The 14,234-nt window shown below is 46.1% G+C and overlaps 4 protein-coding genes across 5 annotated transcripts; 2 read left to right on the forward strand and 2 right to left on the reverse strand.

The window, feature by feature from the left end:
- Positions 1-400: 400 nt before the first annotated feature.
- On the forward strand, positions 401-2,755 carry LOC100828893 (uncharacterized isomerase BH0283). The gene is made up of 5 exons (XM_003568896.3): positions 401-490; positions 620-1,150; positions 1,921-2,082; positions 2,234-2,317; positions 2,473-2,755. Exons 1-5 carry the CDS (start codon positions 461-463, stop codon positions 2,578-2,580), a joined length of 915 nt encoding a protein of 304 aa, XP_003568944.1. The 5' UTR covers positions 401-460; the 3' UTR covers positions 2,581-2,755.
- A 3,482-nt stretch (positions 2,756-6,237) lies between these two features.
- Positions 6,238-6,906, reverse strand: LOC100829193 (BTB/POZ and MATH domain-containing protein 1-like). The gene has a single exon (XM_003568897.2). The coding sequence runs from the start codon at positions 6,904-6,906 to the stop codon at positions 6,238-6,240; it is 669 nt and encodes a 222-aa protein (XP_003568945.1).
- A 1,539-nt stretch (positions 6,907-8,445) lies between these two features.
- On the reverse strand, positions 8,446-10,284 carry LOC100837167 (pentatricopeptide repeat-containing protein At1g11900). Its single transcript, XM_024460128.1, has one exon. The coding sequence runs from the start codon at positions 10,190-10,192 to the stop codon at positions 9,077-9,079; it is 1,116 nt and encodes a 371-aa protein (XP_024315896.1). The 5' UTR covers positions 10,193-10,284; the 3' UTR covers positions 8,446-9,076.
- Positions 10,285-12,270: 1,986 nt separating this feature from the next.
- On the forward strand, positions 12,271-14,030 carry LOC100829494. 2 transcript variants are annotated; one of them, XM_014898253.2, is made up of 2 exons: positions 12,271-13,463; positions 13,674-14,030. In XM_014898253.2, the coding sequence occupies exons 1-2, from the start codon at positions 12,332-12,334 to the stop codon at positions 13,679-13,681; spliced, it is 1,140 nt and encodes a 379-aa protein (XP_014753739.1). In that variant the 5' UTR covers positions 12,271-12,331; the 3' UTR covers positions 13,682-14,030. The 2 variants fall into 2 exon arrangements, with proteins under 2 accessions (XP_014753739.1, XP_003568946.1); XM_003568898.4 differs by having other exon boundaries at positions 12,273-13,463; positions 13,693-14,030.
- Positions 14,031-14,234: the final 204 nt, after the last annotated feature.

Below are 14,234 nucleotides of genomic sequence, written 5' to 3' on the forward strand. Positions count from 1 at the left end.
TTTACGGTACCCTAGCTAGAATTATTAATTGCAGACCTTCCATTGACTTCAGTTAATCTAAGGTTTGGGGTTTGATTCGTTTCGTATCCAGTAAGAAAGGAGCAGACAAACCAAAGTGTAAAGCTAAACATCCTCCTGGCTCTCAGCATGCGTGTATGGCAGCGTGTGATTTAGGAAAACGCTGGCGTGATTTCGTACGTGTGCGGCGGCGTGCCCGGTGCAAAATTGCTTTTTATGTTTGTGAAGAATCATATGGCCGAGAATATAAACAGAAAACATAAATACTTGAGGAGATCTGGATCAGATGTACGCGCACATGGGGGATCTCTGATTAGGCAAAGCCATGCATGCAAATGGGGACACGTACAATCTGCCACACCTATAAAACATGTTGGATCGGCTCATATCAGTAACGCTGGCACAGGTTTTGGACGTAGCTGAGCAGCTGCTTAGTGGGAAAATGGCAAAGCGAGCCACCCAGTACGTCGTGGTCAGTACAGTACATATTCGCCCTTGCTATTTGCTAACAACTCGATCTTTTCCTAGCCTTCTTCTTCTTCTGTTGTTTGGAGTAGTACAAAGTTAGTTTGCTCTCATTTGAAGGGATTTACATGTATAGGTGGATGCGTTCGCGGGCGAGGCTTTCAAGGGCAACCCGGCGGCGGTGTGCCTCTTGGAGGACGAGGACGTCCATGGCGCCGACGAGCGGTGGCTGCAGTCTGTCGCCGCGGAGTTCAACGCCCCCATGACCGCCTTCCTCTCCCGCACCTTGAACGCCTCTTCAGCCGCGCCGGCGCCGCCGCGGTTCCACATCCGATGGTTCAGCCCCGCCACCGAGGTTGCGCTCTGCGGGCACGCCACGCTCGCCTCCGCTCACTTCCTCTTCACCGCCGTCCTCGTGCCGGCGCCGGAGGAGGACATGATGGCCGAGTTCGTGACAAAGTCGGGGATGACCCTGGCTGCCAAGAAGGTTCCGGCACCGGTACCGGAGAAGAAGACGAAGGCGTTCATCGAGCTGGATTTTCCCATATGTGAAGTTCTCGTGGATTGCACTGCTTCCGCTGGCCACGAGCTGCCGTCGTCCCTGTTTTTGAACGACGGGCTCAAGGTCGCCAGCGTTCACAGGACGTCAATCACCGACGACTTTATTGTACGTACTACTACTTCCATTACCCTAATAACGACTTTTTTTGGCACGTGCGTACTAGTTTCATCAACATTACCATACATTTGAAAATTTCAAAAAAAATCTTTAAAAATTACATATGTTAGATAACTGATGTTTTTTATATATCTGCAAAATTTCAAGTCAAAACTCAGAAATGGACCTTCAGTGTTTTGGACCCAGAATGGTTCTGCAAACCAAGTTAGGGGTAACGATGGACTATTTTCAAGTTTATGGACTAAAATGTTTCCACCCGCGCAAAGTTACTACACTGCCAGTACGATTTCCTCTATTTTTTTACTTCAATGGTACACATATAGTCCCCTGAGGATAGGAAGTGCCTCTAATGGTTACTAAAACAATGTTCATTGCACATGATTAAATTTACCTTGAAAACCATGTACCATGACGAAGCCATCGTACATGATTACTCAGACCATGAGCGACAGATCCCATTACCACACATGTTTCCTTACTCTATAGGATGTGCGATGGGAAGCTACATCGCACACGGTTATTCAACCAAAATGGATAGTACGTACCGGTGAACAATTAGACCAAAATGGATAGTACATACTCGTGGAAAATTAGATCAAAATGGATAATATTCTACCAAAATGGACAACTTAACCGTGTGCGATATAATTTGAATCATATGCGAAATCCTCATATGTACCGGTACCATTTATTGATGTACTTTTAAAAAAAATGGATTTTTTTAATGTATAACCAAAAGATTCGAATTATTCTGCCAGGTGGAACTTTCTTCGGGCAAAGAGGTTGTGCATGTCCTTCCAAACGTGGAGCAAATGAAAAAATGTGCCGGCAGAGCTGTTATTGTGACGGGACAGGCACCTCCTGGATCTGCTTTTGACTTTGTCTCACGTGTCTTTGGCCCAAAACTTGGGGTAGACGAGGTGATGGTCGATAGTGAAAGCTTAATTTGTTTATTTTACCTTATAACCTATTATAAGTTCTCGATTAGTTAGAAATAGCAATAATACAACCTTTTTTATAGACTAATTTGTGTTGATCTACCTCTGATTGTTTATATTATTATAATAACAGGACCTTGTTTGTGGTAGTGCACATTGTGCTCTGGCCCCATATTGGGCTGGAAAGCTGGGCAAACAAAAACTGACGGCGTTTCAGGTAATGCATATGCCCTTGTATTCTGGCCAGTCATGTCAATCATTCTTTGGATATCTACTATACTCGTTAAAAAAAAATACTACCACTAACTAACGTGGCACTTAGTCTGATAAAATATAATGTTAATATATTTTGTTTCATCCACATATCGTCAGGTATCTAAAAGGAATGGAACACTATATCTGGAGTTGGACGATGCAAATCGGAGAGTAAAAATTCAGGGGGAAGCCGTTACTGTTATGTCCGGGGCACTCCTAGCCTAACTAAGATAGATGTTATTAACATCTGTGCCACAATAACCCATATCTCTTTGGTCTCTCTGTTGTTTTATTTGTTTGGGCTTCTGTTTCAGTTTTTGATGTTTCTAGTTCTAAAAAACACTTCTTCTGTTTACACGTGAATATATGAGAAGCACGTCCGAAGGTGCTTCCCGCTTCACCTTGTCCCGGAGCTCAACGACACTCTCCCAGAGAGCACCGCTTGCTCCGCTTTGAAGACTGGCGAGCGCGCAGCAACCACAATCATATCCTATGTGCAGCGAAAAGCTCCCCATTAACCTTGAAGTCGAGATCTGCGTCCTCCTCACTCTCCAGTAACTCTCCAAAATGCTCCCCCAAGTCGAGGGAGGGACTTGGATGCCAGAGTTAGACGCTGTGAAGGCCACCTTAGATTCCATCATAACAGCCAGATCACACTCAAACCAAGAGGCTGTCATCCTTCACGTATGGCAACGGTTCCAGGAAGTCATCTCCCGCACAGGCTCCGTTCCATAATGCACGGCACGTGAAATCCAATGGCCCGCGCTCGTCTTCCTTGTCTCCGGTGGCCCGCCGCCGCACCTCGATCCGCTCCGCCACGGCCTCCTCGACCCAGACGACCCGCGCAGAAGCTCCGCCTCGACCCCGCGAGGCCGGCTCCGCCTTCTCCCGCCTCTCCAGCGCCCCCGAGCAGCCCCGCATCGACCTCCTCTCGGGCCGCCGAGCCATCTCCAACGCCTGCCTGCTCTAGCGCGCATCTGCTCCAACCTACACCACCATCCGCTCCGTGGTGAGCTCTCCGCGCTATTCCTTCTTTCCCCCGATCGATTCCCCGCCGTAGCCCCCACTGCACTAGCGCCGCCCGCCGCCACCGTCATGCTCGACTCCGGCAAGCATGGCGCTGGGCTCTACTCGCCCGACCCCACTACCCCTAGGTCCGCACCTCCGTCTCCAGCCCGCGAAGGCGAGCAGCGGCGTCGAGCAGGTCTAGCCTGCCGCGGTGGCCGGCTCCATCCCGTGCTGGAGAAGGAGAAGCTGGGCGCCGGTGGTCGATGTCCACTAAGCCGGAGTTGAAGAAGAAAGATGCTAAGGGTGTGGGAAAATAAAGAAGAAACTATGGGGCAAGGGAAAAAAGGCTTTGGCTGATGTGGGATGTTACAGGTGGGCCTTCCTTGTCAGTTTTTCTATCAAAATGTCTAATCCGGATGATTTGGATTTTCTGAAACAATTATGACCAAAACCCTGTGATTTTCTGTTGCAAACTCCAAAACTTGTGTCCCATGAAAACCTAGACTCAAAATCTGTTGTTTTCTGAAATTTACTCTCATTTCAAAGTTAAGGCCGGCCGGTGACTGTCACGTTATTGAGGTTCGTGTCAGCATTCCAACATCGGGCCTTAGATTCTAACTTCTGAGTCATGCCTTGGCCATCCTGCCCTACCTGCACTGCATAGGATCAAATGTCAATGCCACTGTTGCCTACAAAGTAAAATTTCTGTTAACTGGTCATAAAGATCCCCGGTATTCCCTTCATCTTATATTAAGTGATTTTCTATTACATGCATCTAGATTTTTTTAGGTATAGATACATCCATATTTGAACAAATTTGAGTCCATTGTGGAACGGGGGAGTATGTCTTGCCAGTGCAAGCAGTGCTAAAAAGCCTACGGGCTATATCTGGCAGAGGTGTACTGATCGTCAGACAAAAAACAGATCCTTGAAAATTAATCATGTTCCACAGTACACATGTTAAATGCAACTAACCTGTAACACTTTGATGTTCTAAAGCGACTGGTTGGGACACAACAGATGGAAGCTCAATACAAACTAAATAGACCATGTATGGTTGAATCTTGAATTTTACCACTTAGACATATTTGTTTGATTTGCAAGATTTCCATTAAGGCCTCCCCCATCAACTGTAGCATTGACATGTTGTCACCTGATGCTTACGGTAATGTTGCTGCTGCAGCAGGGAATGTACCTTGAAGCAGGTTATATCATTGCAATCAGAAATTATCAACTGCTCCAGAGCAAGAAAAAAAATCTGAAGCAGAGTAACCTATAGCACGGTACCTGAGAAAAATGGATGGCATGAATCAGATATTCCATGGTATCTGAAGCAAATGGATCATAGAGATAGGTCAATGCATCTATTAGTAGTAACAAAGAAAAACTAATCCATGAAAAACGTACATGTAAGACAAAAAAAAAAGTAAACAGTACCTTTGATCTTGCTGAAGAACACCGTCTAAGAAAGAACGAGAAAAGAGGAAGGCATGCCTCTTTAGTACCAGGTTTGGAAACTACATAATTCACAGGATGACATCCTTAATTTACACCCTGTACTCTACATGGCTGACTGCGGTTACAGTTTGAAGGAGTACAGTAGAAACACGACGATAACTCCCAATGACTATTTTTGACCAAAACTTGTAGGTCGCTCCGACAGTATATATAACAGAGGTTGCAAGATACAATGCCCTCAAGGCACAAAGACACAGAAACTAGCCACGCCAGGATGGCCATTTTAGCCTGATCATTAAACTAGAGCTTTGGGCAGAGAGATCAAGTTTGAAGCTACTGAGCCGCATAGTTGAAAATGCCGGAATCTGTCTGAAAATTAGGGCATTACGTTGCTTCCAATTTCCAAATGTGCCAGCAAGCAGTGAGGAACACTTCAGAGGAGAAAGCAGGAAGAATGGACATTCGGGCAAAGATAAATCGGTCCAAAAGGGATCCAGTAGCAATGCCACGAATACCAATCAAGTCCCAGCAAAGCTGACTGAAAGAACATTGGAAAAAAAAGTGGTTTCTGGTCTCCCGGATGCCCAGATTGCACAGCGAGCAGTTAACAAGGCCATCCCCCTATTGCAATTATTTCTGTCCATGAGATCCCTGGTATTGAGACTGTCAAGAGATAGAAGCCAATCGAAGCCTTTGATCTTGGGGATGCAATTGGATTTCCAAATCCAGCAGATCACCTTCAGGCACCAATGGAAATCAAAGTGACTGGCATAAAAATCTTTGGAGCAATAGCAGCCATTGCCCCAAACACTGAGCCACAAGTCCTTATCAGTTGGGGACGAGTCAGCAGTCTGAACAATATCCAAGATGGAGATAGCTTCCTGGAAAACCTGATCAGACAGAGGGAGCACGAACTGCTGCATGAAGTCAAGCAACTCCCAATGACTGTTAGGCAAAGCACCAAAGATGGGGCTGACCACCACAGCTATCTTGAGTTATGCATGACAGAGACAAATTGATTTTCAAATACTAACTAATACTGTAGCACATTCATGGAATATTAATGCATCGCACAGTGAATAGATCGATTTATTAAGGACATTTGTACCTGAATCAAGGTACACTACAAGATGCAAGCACCCAAGAATGAAAGGATGTCACATTAAAGAATTATTAAGGAAATTTTAACATAAATGAATAGTTTGGCCAAGAATACAAGGGCGCTAGCCTAGATAACATGAACCATCATCACATAAAAGAGATAACAAGATGAGCAGCCATCACATGCAGAGATAGTTTTACAAATGCCTACCATTATCCAGAAGATCATTGGAAACTAACAAATGAGAAGCCAGCTCCACCTAACGAGGTTATGTATCAACTAAACTATTCATAGGCTAAGCAAGGATGAGCAGACTAAATTTTGCGAGACTTAGTTGCCCACTCCAAGACATCTATTATGACAGTAGGACAAGATCTTTTAAGTTGAGCATACCCTTGGCTTGAGATCACATCATCCATTCTATCTGGAGAAGTTACAAAATCAAGGCAAGCATCTTTGAGGTTGCTGCAGTGATATTGGTCAGCTAGAGCTAACGTAGAAGTGACATTCTCAATATCAAGGCTCTTGCAAAGGATGCTCTCACACATTAACTTCATCCTTTCCATGGCATACCTATCAGCAGCCACCAGCAAGTGCTTAACCATTTCTTTACCCTCATCTCCATCCAGATTTTCCATGGAAGGCAAAGAATCCGTGTAGATGAAGTGAAGCAATGCCTTGAATACAGCAGGCTGCATATCTTCAATTCTTATGTCCCGCCTTGCCACGTCGCTCATCGGCCCAAAGAGCTCTGCTCTGAAGACCGGAGATCGCGCTGCAACCACAGCCTTATGTGCATGGAAATTCTTCCCTTTGACCTTGAAATTGACATCTGTTCCCTCTTGTGTCTCCCGAAATTCTCCCAAATCCTCCCCTAAATCTGAGGGAGGGACTTGGATGTTGAAGGTAGTCGCTGTCAGCCCCACCTTTGGTTCTTCCATAACAGTGACATCGCACTCAATCAGGAAGCTGTCATCACGCATTTATTTTGGGGGTTTATTTGAGTTTGTTACTTCGTTTTTGAAATTATTTGAAATTTCTTTTTTTTTTCATATTTTGTGTGTCAAAATATTTCTCTTTTTGAAATTTTCAAACCCTAGCACTCGTCTATGTAGAACTCAAATATATTCCTGGCAGGCCACATTTTTTGTTTTCTATGCCACGTGGCATCAAGCATCGGGCCACATGCTCACACCCGTCAAATTTTCTACCAAATGCTCTCGGTCCCATGATTTTGCCTATTTTGCAAGTAAACACCCCAATAGTGGTGGTCAATTCAATTGTAATTTTGCAGCCACGTGTCATATGCTCACGAGTTTGACATATATCAGGTGCGAAGAGTGCCAAACCTGGAACAGACCCCTTCCCTCAAAATCTAGGTTTGCTACCCATAACCAGCCCTCTAAGACTAAAATTGCATGTCCCCACCCTAAGGACTCATTCAGTTTGCACGATTTTTAGAGGACTTTTACAAGATTTCAACATTTGTGATTTTTAGCATTAGGTGAGACCTAAGGATCGTATCCAAATTGAGCTAATTCTTAATGATTCTTAGCATTAGGGGAGACCTCATGAAAATTCATAAGCATTGAAGTTGCAAGACCTTCCAATCCTCTACCTTTTTTGTTCATATGATTTCAAAATCTTATGAACCGAGTAAGTCGTTAATGGAGTAAAACCCACGGGAACAATGTTTCGGGCTCAAGTCCGTTGCTACCCACGGTATGTCCAACTAGACCTGGGCATACCCTAAGCTTTGGGTGGGTCGGATTTCAGGCCTGCCTTCACAAAGTTTCTAAAGCTTCTAAAACCCTCAAGTGCCGAGTTCCGAGAAAATGTATTTTTTTGTTATTAAAATAATCATTTTTGAGATAAAAATGATTTTCATTCTAGGTCCAACATGTGAAAAGCTTCTAAAAAAATTGAAATGTTCTTTCTTTTCTTACTAACCCGTCATTCCAACATGTGCAAAAGCTTAGTATTATGCGAGGTGTCATGACATACTAATTATTTCGCTTGAAAATTATGATAAATGGTGCTCCCTCCGATCCATAATAAGTGTCGAAGATTTAGTACAAAGTCAGTATAATTTTGCAATAAGTCTCCGACACTTATTATTTTGCAATAAGTCTCCGACACTTATTATGGATCGGAGGGAGGACATCTCTAGCAGAGATCCGTGACCGAAAGAAAAAAATTGTACTTCCTCCGTCCAACAAAGGATGTCTCAACTTTGACTAAATTTAAATGCATCTATACACTAATTCATGTCTACATTCAAATTGTAACAAACTTGAGACATTTTGATGGACGGAGGGAATAGCTGTTTTTCATTAAAAAAAATGCAGATGTGAAGTCTTGCAAAATCCATGAGAATGGTCGGTTCCTCTCTCTACACTCCAGTGTTATCTGTAGATCACTAATTAATCGCTAGATTGAATTTAAACTGTGAAAAAAAAAAGAAAAGGTCAACTGTTTCAAATATACTGAATCCATTTCATCGCACCTGAGCGTGAATCATAGATGATCAAATAAATAACAAGAACATCTGGATTCAATAAACTTACAAAAGTGTAGTGTATATTCATTGGCCGCATGGATATAGAGGATACCAATAACAAAAAGATCTGATTACTATTATGCCTAGTGATTTACAAACACATCCTACAGAAATAGCAGATCACAAGATTTCGCAATTCTCCGGATCCACTGAAAAGGAACAGAAAATGTTGAAACAGCAGATCACAAGATTTCACAATTCTCCAGATCACACCCAGAAGTTTAGATCAAAACAATGTTCTTTCCATAAGTGGACAATGGTCATGATTCACATGCCTACCAGAGTAGCTGTGCATCACATATTCCTCAAACAGAGATACTCATTTAGTCCACTGCCTGGTAACTCGAGTGTGGGTGTCTCTTGAAATGCAGTTCAGTCCAACAAGGTTCTGCAGCCATGATATTTCATTCAGGCCCGTAAGCTGTCTTTGATCATGCATTTTTCATTGAGCTTCGCGGTTCTCTGATTCTTCCTGAGATGCCTCCACTGAAGATTCAACATATACCAGTAAACCCTGGAATACTGGAACCGTGTATCGGCACATGGCGCATATGAAGGAATCACACAGGCCTTGAAGAGAAGTCATCTGCTTCTTACCCACTTTTAGTGATCCTTCTTCCCTTGAACTTCTGCTTGAAATCTTCAGGGCCTAATAAATCAGAAGCCCTTGAATTCATCTCTTCAAGCAGCTTTTGTGCTAGTTCAATCCGTCCAGCTTTTTTGAGGTCACTGATTAGTGCACGATAGATGTAAATTGAAGGTTGATGTGACTTCTTCATTTCTTCAAACACTTCTAGGGCCTCAGTTATACGACCAGCCCGTCCGAAACCATCAATGAGTGCGCTATATGTTCTCAAATCTGGACAAATGCCTCTGTCAAACATCTCTGTTGCAAAACTTTTGCACAGATCAAATCTCCCAAGCCAACGCAGGCAGTTTATCACTGTATTATACGTCACAATGTCAGGGGAATGGCCAAGTTCGTCCATCAGCTTCACCTCATGAAGCATTTGGTCCACCCGACCAGCTTTGCCCAGCATGTCCAATACAGTGTTGAACGTGACGACATCCAAGCATCTCTGATCTCTCTTCAACTCTTGGAACATGATCAAACTTTTATCGATGTGTCCGTACCTACCCGCGGCGAAAATTATGCGATTCACTACCGTAGGGCCTCTACCATGCGTGATTTCCAGTATCTCTCTGACAAACTTGAGCATCAGTTCAGGGTCCTCTAAATCCCCAAGGGCCCTGGCGACATACATGTAAGAAGTCAAGTCGGGAGCAGCTTTGGAGAGCAGCAAGTGTCTGAATACCTTGGCGAAGTGAGCGAAGTCGCCTGCTTCGCACGCTTGACGCAGCAGCGGATTGAAGGTTCCCAGGCCCAAATGGATCTGCTCGCCGTGCAATCGGCCCAGGGTCCCAACCATCGCTGCCGGATCCGCCCGGGACAACGTCGAGCCCCAATCCCGGTCGAGGGTTTCGGGACGGGGATCGGTTCCGCTCCCCTGATCCACTGCTGGCTGATTCTCTGAGGGCGGCGAACCCGCGGAGGAGGGGGAGGATACAGCGGGTGTCGTGGACGTCGTCGTCGTTGCCAGGGGACCGTGTGGTTGCCGGAGAACGAGAGCGGGCGGCGCGCGGGAGATGCGCGAGTGGACGGCGAGGAGAGAGGGGGCGGCAGGGAGGCGGCGCATTAGGAGGAGCATGGGGGGCGGCGGCGGCGGCGGCGGCCGTGGCGGAAGGAACAGTCAATCCCAAATCGGGATGATTTCTTTTCTTTTTAGCCATTTTTTCGGGCCGAGCTCGTGATCGTGAGCCCAAAACTTCTACACGGATTTCTTCACATGTGCCCTTAGCAAAATACAAAATTACACCAATACTCACTTGTTCCCTTGTTAGGCCCCTAGGAAGTCAGAAAATAAGGAAAGTTGTTTGGGCTTTTTTCCACGGCTGAACCTTTCCACAGTAGGAATCGAGAAACTGGTCTGAACATATGGAGGAGAATTTTGGACTTCACGTATAATACCTCCAACCTAAATGTCCTGTAAAAAAAAACTCCAACGTAAATCTTTTATGGTCTTCTGAGCTCAATGCCTCCCCGTTTTGGAAAGGTGTGGCATGTGCTGCTAACACCGCTAGACTTGGCAAGTTGGTAATGGTAGAGCAATTAAGTTTTGAGAGGACATTTGGTTTGGGCATTGCAGTTTGGCTACCCAATCTGAGACCTGTATATTATTTTTAATATGCATGATCTTACTTTTGCTGATATCTAGGACATGGAGCATCTGAAGGTTACATTGGAAGAACTTTTGATGAGGCTTTGATGTCTCATTGGTATCAACTTGAAGACATTGTCCTAATGTTCAGCTGACCGAGGATAATGATACACCTATTTCCTTTTGTTTTTTCCGTCAAATCTTTCTATGTTGTAGTTAATAATGGTGGGTGGTTCCTGTACACTCATCTGCCATCTGGAACATTATTGTTCCTCCTAAAATTCATGTTTTCTTGTGGCTGCTATCAAATAACAAGTTGTTTATTAGAGATAACTTGCAGAAACGGCACCCGGTCGATGATCTCCCATGCATTTTCTGTGCCAAGGAGGAGACAGTTCACCATATTTTTGTGGGTGTGTTGTGGCCTAGGAAATATGAAAGCTAGTTGCTGATCTACTAGGGGTGCAAATTGGGGCTGATTTTGAATCATTGGTCGATGGTGGATTAGCAATAAAAAAACATGCTGCTCATAATGCTGTCTCTTCTGCAATGTTTTATGGACTCATCTTAATGCTTTGTGTTTTCAGGGAAGGAAATGGTGAAGTGCTCAGAAAATCAGGAGTGGGACGATTGCATTGTGTCATCATGAATGCTGGTTTGACGGAAGGAGACACAGGATCGACTAGCAAACTTCATGCGTGCTATGGAGCACAAGAGGCTGAGCTATTGCGAATTGCATGGTTCTAAAGCCAAGAGGTGGTGCCTGGACAGTTGAGGACCTGCACTTTCAGCTATATATCCCAGATGAACTGGTTCCACACTGAGACGCATATGGCTTGAGTTGTTGGCTTATGTTTTGGTCTAGCTGTCATTTTGGTTGTCGTTCGCCAAGCTCTGAACTCTGTCTGACTTCTAATCGTTGCGTCAATTTTCTTTTATATGTTCAACTGTGATGTAAACAATGATACACCGTAGTTTCATTTCACTAAAATGAGGCCCGGAGGAAACCCTCATCTTACTAAAAAAAAACTGGTATGGACAAGTTTTACGGAATTCTCCACATGTCTCTTATGAATTGCCACTAAAGCACACCGTAATTGCAGGTAAAATACCACCGCGTCCAACCCCCCAAAGAAAACTAGACCCAGACCCGATCCTGTCCCCCACACCTCGTCCACTCTCCTATTAGGGTTGGGGCTCTCCTGCGCCAGCCGCCTCCTCCTCCCACATCTCTCCCATTGCCATCGCCGTTTCCTTCCATCCTCCCCTTTCCTTCCGTCCACGCCGCCCTCCCCATCTCCCCCAGATCTGCCCGAGTCCTACTTGGATCCGCCACCGTCTCACCCACTCGCTTACCACCGTTGTCCAAGATATCGTCGTCGTCGGTGTCCAGAGCCTGTCGCACCGTCCTGCCTTCCGCTGGCTCGGATCCGCCGCCCACCGGTCCAGATCCGCCGCATTCCACCGGACCATGCCGACCGCCGCCGCTCAAACAAGGTGAGTTTCACGGTTCTTTTCGCCAAACATTCCGAAATAGTAAAAGGGGTAGAGAAGAAGAATTACCATTTCAACTAAACTTCAGGGTTGTTTTCGCTAAAAAGTTCCCATCCCCTTTGCAGGTTCATCCCCATGGCTCCGGCCGCCGCCGCCACTCCGGTCTACGTCCTCGGGAACGATCTCCTGCACGAGGTGTTCCTCCGCCTCCCAACCCCCGCCGATCTCCTCCGCACCGCGCTCGCCTGCAAGCCCTTCCTCGGCGCGGCCCGCAACGCTGCCTTCCTCCGTCAGTTCCGCCGCCTCAACCCCTCCACCTGCCCGCTCCTCCTCGGCTGCCTCCTTCGCCCCGAAGACCACCTGCCTCTCCTTCTCTCCGAGGAAGCCGCCGACGAAACGCGCCGCGTCGCTGAGACCGGTGATTTCGCTCTGTCCTTCCTCCCGGGCGGCGGTGCCCCGTGGCAGGTCTTGGACTGCCGGAACGGCCGTCTCCTGGCTCGTAACTTGGCGTCCGGAGAACTCGTCGTGGCCGACCCGCTGAGCCGGCGCTGGGTCTCACTCCCGGCGCCCCCCACCGAGCGCCCCGTAGGGTACGGCCTCGTCGCAGGCGATGTCAACTCTTCGGTGTTCCACGCGGTCTGCATTTCGCGAGACGCCGGCTCCGGCTCCTCCGAGATGCGCGCTTCAGTCCTCTCCTCCAGCGAGTTCCGCTGGGCCGACGTCGCTGGGCTCGCGAGCCAGCCCAATCTTGCTGGCTCCCGCGCGATGCATTCGCACAGATCGCTGTACTGGAAGCTTGAGGGTGGGGAGCGCATGGTAGCGCTCAACACTGCAACGACAGAGTTCTCTCTGGTGGATCTCCCGAAAGAACTGCATAAACTCAGCTTTGATGTCTTTGAGAAGGAGGAGGACGGTGGGCTTTACCTGCTCACCATGCGTGCCTGGTCAATTGAGGTTTGGGCTGCTGTGGAGGACGGCACCGGAGGGCTGATATGGAGGCTGGTGGATACGTCTGTGAGGTTCAACAGGGCGATGGAGGAGATGCATGGTTCACCATGGTCGTACCGAGATGGGCTGGATGTCATCGGTGTGGCTGCTGGTTTTGTGTTTTTGCGCCATGGGGCGCTTCTGTTCTCCATTGATCTCGAAACTATGAGGCCGGAGAGGTTGTCTCTGAAGGAGGATTGCCCATCAGCACTGATCTATCCTTACACAACGGCGTGGCCGCCTTTGTTCTTGAGCCCTACTGAACAAGGTGCTTCACAAGGTGGTAACCCTACTTTGCAAGTTCTTATCAATGATCTGTTATACTGAAATTTTTGAACTAAAGAATTCAGTTTGAATTGCAAACTTTTTAGTTACTTGAAAAGAAGGAAAAAACTTAGCTTTTACACACACAAAAAGACAATGCTGCTAGCTGTATACTCTGAAACTTATTTTCTTCTCTTATTTAGTGAAATCTTCTGATATGTCTCAGTACCCTGAGTTTGCTACAGGAAGAAGATGCTAAACTTCAGCTTATGATGACAAGATTTTGTGGCTTTGGCGACGAAAGTAGCAACTTCTCTAGTTGGTCTTGGATATTTCAGCCTCGTTTCATGTTATTATTTATGCTTCCGGACTTAGTTGCTGTTCTGTTCAGTCAAATTATGTATACAGTGACTCTTGCTGTATAATTTAGGGAATGTGGGATTCAGCATGCTTTTGCAAATGCTCTGCAGGAGCTTCATATTGCTTCTATCCTTAGACAGTGTTGATTTCTGTATCAGTTCATCTGTCGGTACTGTACTTACTGTTGCTGCGATACAAATTCATGTATGCTGGTTAATCTTTCTGCGCATTCGAACTTTGAAAATCATGCACAGGGAAGAAACTGAAGACTGATGCCAGTGAGTGATGCAATTACGGCAAAGGTTGATATTTATTCTGTCAGTCGTGTTAGTGCGTTTCTTTTATCTGTTCTCTGAAGGAATTTATAGATGCGCTGTGGATGGAGCCAGCAGCCTTAGGTTATTGCGGCTGTTTCTTCAGTTTATCT

The sequence above is a fragment of the Brachypodium distachyon genome, chromosome 2, assembly GCF_000005505.3.
Source record: "Brachypodium distachyon strain Bd21 chromosome 2, Brachypodium_distachyon_v3.0, whole genome shotgun sequence".
Taxonomy (NCBI): domain Eukaryota; kingdom Viridiplantae; phylum Streptophyta; class Magnoliopsida; order Poales; family Poaceae; genus Brachypodium; species Brachypodium distachyon.

Coding starts and splice junctions, on each gene's coding strand:
- LOC100828893 (XM_003568896.3), top strand. CDS start 461: ATGGCAAAGCGAGCCACCCAGTACGTCGTG. Junction 1,151..1,920: donor CAATCACCGACGACTTTATT/GTACGTACTACT, acceptor TTATTCTGCCAG/GTGGAACTTTCTTCGGGCAA. Junction 2,318..2,472: donor AAAAACTGACGGCGTTTCAG/GTAATGCATATG, acceptor ACATATCGTCAG/GTATCTAAAAGGAATGGAAC.
- LOC100829193 (XM_003568897.2), bottom strand. CDS start 6,906: ATGCGTGATGACAGCTTCCTGATTGAGTGCGATGTCACTGTTATGGAA.
- LOC100829494 (XM_003568898.4), top strand. CDS start 12,332: ATGGCTCCGGCCGCCGCCGCCACTCCGGTCTACGTCCTCGGGAACGAT.
- LOC100837167 (XM_024460128.1), bottom strand. CDS start 10,192: ATGCTCCTCCTAATGCGCCGCCTCCCTGCCGCCCCCTCTCTCCTCGCC.